Source organism: Corylus avellana, chromosome ca10 (assembly GCF_901000735.1).
Source record: "Corylus avellana chromosome ca10, CavTom2PMs-1.0".
Classification (NCBI taxonomy): domain Eukaryota; kingdom Viridiplantae; phylum Streptophyta; class Magnoliopsida; order Fagales; family Betulaceae; genus Corylus; species Corylus avellana.
Window position 1 is genome coordinate 3,123,368 of NC_081550.1, and position 5,447 is coordinate 3,128,814.

The 5,447-nt window shown below is 37.5% G+C and overlaps 1 protein-coding gene across 1 annotated transcript; it reads left to right on the top strand.

The window, feature by feature from the left end:
* Positions 1-2,957: 2,957 nt before the first annotated feature.
* On the top strand, positions 2,958-4,935 carry LOC132164800 (cytochrome P450 CYP94D108-like). The gene has a single exon (XM_059575364.1). The coding sequence runs from the start codon at positions 3,014-3,016 to the stop codon at positions 4,610-4,612; it is 1,599 nt and encodes a 532-aa protein (XP_059431347.1). The 5' UTR covers positions 2,958-3,013; the 3' UTR covers positions 4,613-4,935.
* The last annotated feature ends 512 nt before the right edge of the window (positions 4,936-5,447 follow it).

The following is a 5,447-nucleotide window of genomic DNA, read 5'->3' on the forward strand; positions in this document are numbered from 1 at the left end:
CGGGGCTACGGTTTCTTTTGATCCCATTTAAGATATCCTATACACGGATTGCTATAAAAAGGCACTTCCCAATTAATTGATTTATTTTATTAATGGTTAAATACTAAATACCCATGCAGTTTCGAAACTTTATTTTTACCCCCCTAGAGTTTCATTTTTATAACAGGAGGTCTCTGTGGTTTTGATAATAGACCAAGTTAGTCCTCCGTTAATTGACTTAAAGAAAAACCACGTGGACCAATCAAATGTTGACACGTGACATCTACTTAATTTTTTTTAATTAAAAAAAATTATTTAAAAAAAAGAAAAAAATTTGGGGGTGGCTTGCTTGGCCACCCCTAAATGGCCAAGGGAGCCACCCCCAATTTTATTTATTTTTTTTTTTTAAATACATTTTTTAAAAAAAAAAAAAAAATTTAAATTAAGTAGGTGCCACGTGCAACATTTGATTGGTCCACGTGGTTGTCCGTTAAGTCAACTAACGGTCAACTGACAAAGGACTAACTTGATCTATTATCAAAATCACATGGACCTTCTGTGATAAAAATGGAAGCCTAGGAGGTAAAAATAAAGTTTCGAAACTCATTGGAGTATTTAGTATTTAACCATTTTTTTAATTTGCTCCAAAACAGTAAAGAGAAATAAAAAATTAATATTTCCACTTCTCTATTTATCGGTTGACAAAAGAAACTGCTTTTTTAAAAATATATATATATAACTTCCATTGATGAAATTGCACGAGCATAAATGTCTTATATCATAGAGCATACAGCTCTGAAAAATTATAGACAACAACTATGAAGGTTACAAAGTCATAAAAATGACTTCAAGCTTCCTCTAACTCATGTACAATTACATTTAAGGAACAAATCTGCTTCGGACAGACTAAATCTAGGACATGGGTAGCCCAAATATAAAATAAAAATAAAAAACAACTAGAAAATAAAAATCTGACCTTAAGAGTTAAGCCTCCACACCGATCTACTCCATCTTCAACCCGAAGGCCAAAACAATAAATACATCCTCAACTCGAAGGCCAGGACAAATAAAATAAAAAACAAAAACCCCACAAATAGCAGCGGAAGAGCACGGCATTGTAGACAGCCCTTCGGAAGACACACATTGGCCGAATAAAACAATTAGATCTAAGGTTGAAGATACTAGATAAAAAACTAGATCTGAACGAAACGAAGACCGGTGGAGCCTACATAGAAGACACTGAGCACTAGCTACTACCGTAAAAAAAAAAAAAAAAAAACTATTATTATTCGAACAAAGCGTCATATATTATTTTTTCATTGAAGATAAATGTTATATACCATGCTTTTGTATTATTTTTCTAATGTACCATCAATCGGTCTTTATTAATTTTTATTTTTTTATTTTTTTTTTAAAAAAAGGTCCAAGATGAGATTGAAAGTGTCACATTAATGAAGTGAATAAAAAAGTGTAGCGTATAACAATAATTGTTACCCCATCATTGTATCACCCGAGCATACTTTGTAATGAATCAAAAAAAAACGTTATTTACATTTTTGTTATCACCCTAAAAAGATTAGTCAATTTGTAGTTTATTCTTTATAAAATCCAATTTCACTTCATAACTAGATAATGTAGAATTTAACACTCATAACTATTTTTATAAAAGAAAATGTTAGGTGCCTCCTCGCATTCTCCTAATCCTATGTAGATATTATTTTCTAAAAATCAAGTGAGAAAAATAAGAGCCACTTTCTTTTTTATTTTTTTAGAAAATAATATATATCTAAGACCAAGAGGACACTAAGGCATAGCTATTATTAGAAATAGACGAAAGTGTAATAAAATAGTAATTCATATTTTTTAATTTGGTAACAACATATATATTCTAATCGGAATCGAATCAAAATGATCAAAAACTCAAATTTTAAAAGAACCCTTGATTTGCCGGGGTAGCCACCCACCGCTGCCAGTTGATTTCCGGGTGGCCTTGGCCACCTCCATTAATGGCAACGGCCACCCCAAATCTATATGAGAAATATATAGTACCTTGAAAGGTAGATGAAAAGGTGAGATTTGAATATATATATATATATATATATATGAGAAATATATAGCCTTGAAAGGTAGATGAAAAGGTGAGATTTGAATATATATATATATATATATATATGAGAAATATATAGCCTTTTTTTTTTTTTTTTTGTAACAAACCGAAATTCATTAAAGCATAAAAAAATTACATGACAGACACATATAAACCCAATCTAAACAGACTACAAACTCCTTATAGTAGATGAAGATAGCAGTCATCTGCGAATGCAGCCTGAGAGAACCCTTGCCGCGGCGCAATCTGATGGATACAACCATCGGGAGTACGAATACTCCAATGAAGCATCTAAACAGACTTTCAAAAAAGCCATGGAGATTTAGATGCACAGTAACTGTGGAAAAAAGGTTTCCAAACGGAAACCAAAAAGAAAAGAAAAAAAAGCACTTCACTTACAAAGAGTCTTAAATCTAACCAGATCGAGTTTGTCAGAAAGTAACACAAACATGTTACAGAAAATAACAACAACATTACAGAAAACAAAGGCAAGCTAAAAAGCAGATAAAAATGTCCAAAAACCAGCAACAGTGGAGTAAGAAATATATAGCCTTGAAAGGTAGATGAAAAGGTGAGATTTGAATATATATATATATATATATATATATATATATATGAGAAATATTTAGAACCTTGAAAGGTAGATGAAAAGGTGAGATTTGAATATCTATATATATATATGAGAAATATATAGTACCTTCAAAGGTAGATGAAAAGGTGAGATTTGAATATAGATGTGAGATCGTGTAAAAAAAAAAAAAAAAAAAAACTGTCTTAATATTGATTGAGTATTTATCTTATTCTTATATAAAGATGTAAGAGAATGTTAGATTATTAATTAAAATTAATATTTAAACATTAAATTCTGATCCTTTTAGCCTTCCTACCCCTACTCCTCATCTCAAACACAAAAAAGAAGAGGCTCCTATGGAGCTCAACAGTAGCATTTCCTCCAATCCCTTGCTTTCCTTATCCCTTTGTTTCTTCATCCCATTACTCTACATTTTCATCTTCAGCTTCCTTTCTAATAAGTCTCAATCATCTCCCTCCAAAACCCCATGCCCACAATCATACCCCATCATCGGAAACCTGGTGGGTCTCCTCCGCAACCGCCACCGCTTCCACGACTGGGTCGCCGACATGCTCTCCCAAACCCCATCATCCACTCTCCAAGTCCGCACCTTCCTCGACCTCTCCCATGGCGTCTGCACCGCCAACCCCACCAACGTCGATCACTTCCTCCACTCCAACTTCCAAAACTACATCAAAGGCTCTCGCTTCCACAACGTCCTCTCCGAGCTCCTCGGCGACGGCATCTTCAACGTCGACGCCCCTCTCTGGACTCTCCAGCGCAAGATCGCAAGCCACGAGTTCAAAACCAACTCCCTCAAACACTTCATCTCCGACACCGTCGCTTCCGAGATCTCGACCCGCCTCATTCCTTTCCTCTCCGCCGCCAGCGATGGCGAGAACAGAGTCATCGATCTTCAAGACGTGTTGCAGAGATTTGCCTTCGACAACATATGCCACGTTGCATTTGGCGTGAACCCCGCGTGCTTGGTCTCCGACAACATGCGCCAAAACACGCCGAGCTCCGACTTTGCCAAGGCTTTTGATGATGTCGTGGAGATTAGCTCATCAAGGTTTTTGTCGCCGCTTCCTCTGCTATGGAAGTTGAAAAGATTTCTCAACATGGGCTCGGAAAAAAGATACAAGGAAGCCATAGAAGTGATCAGCCGCTACGCCATGGATATCATTCGGTCCAAAGAACAAGATCAAGAAGGTGATCAAGATTTGTTGTCAAGATTCATGATCTCGAGCTTGAACATGGAGTTCCAAGATGAAGAACACAAGAGAAAGTTCTTGAGAGACATAGTCATAAGCTTCATACTTGCTGGGAGAGACACAACGTCAACGGCCTTGACATGGTTCTTCTGGTTGATATCCGGGCATCCTCGGTGCGCGCGTTTGATACACGCGGAGTTATCGGCGGTGGCGTTGGCGCCGGCAAAAGAGCCGCGAATTTTCAGTTACGATGAGCTGAAGAAGCTCCATTACCTACATGCAGCTCTATCGGAGTCCATGCGGTTGTTCCCACCCGTACCGATCAATTCCAGATTGACGGTGGATGATGATGTTTTACCAGATGGGACTCACGTGGGGAAGGGGTGGTTTGCCGATTACTCGGCTTATGCGATGGGGAGGATGGAGAGGGTGTGGGGAGAGGATTGTAGGGAGTTTAGGCCGGAGAGGTGGTTGGGCGATGATGGGGCTTTTCAGCCGTCGGATCAGAATCGGTTCCCGGTGTTTCATTGTGGGCCCAGGATTTGTTTGGGGAAGGAGATGGCTTATTTGCAGATGAAGTCGGTGGCGGCGGCTGTGATGAATGAGTTTGATGTCGTGGCCGTTGATGGCGGTGCAACTGCAGAGAAGATGATGAACCCGCCTTACACACTAGCGCTACTACTTAAGATGAGGGGCGGATTGCCTGTTAAACTAATAAGGAGAGAGCTACACACGTGGTAGGTAGGATGCCGCGTGGTAGATGATGTTTAGACTCTTGATGTTCAGCAGTAGATTAAGAATCTGCACAGAAGAAAAGAAAGAATCATGCATGTAAAAACCTTTGCAGCTACCAACAATTTGAGAGTTATACAATAGAAGGGTATCAGATTTAAATTACAAAAGGGAAAAGAGGAAAACTAGTAGTTCAGTCCAAAGTGTGAAAGTCAAACAAAAGAATAAAGCCTAAAGCAAGCGTTTACAACTTTAGGCAATATGATGCTAGCTAGATTATGTCTGCACTGATTCATCTTTCATATTCTTTGCATTCATGATTTTCGGCCTGAAGTCTTTATTACAGAAATCACAACAAACTTAAGAACTTGGAGCATTCATATTTCCAAGGTTAATAATGGTTCCTTCCTAAAGTAGTTAAGCAATATACTAAATACAGAGAAACATGCTTAAATACAAACTAAACCTAATGAAGGATTTGCAAAGAGTGCATTCCAGCTTCTTGGTGAGACCTTCCAAAAGAAAGAAGATTGGAATAACAGTATAAATTTAGATCATCATTTCAAACAGGAAGGAAATTGACAGCCAAATCTAAACATAAGACATCGAGTGGCAAAACAGCAGCACTTATTATGAGGATATATATGCATCTGTGTGTGTGAAAAAGAAGCAATTAAAAAGTTACCATATAACATTGAAATAAAAAGCAAGTATAATTACCGTGTCCTGGAAGAACCATCCAGGTAAAAAGTATCCATTGCACTTTTTTGTGCCTCAATGCATTTTTTGTGATCATGCAAAAACATTTCCTCAGCTACATTAAGTTCCTCTTTTGGTACACCCT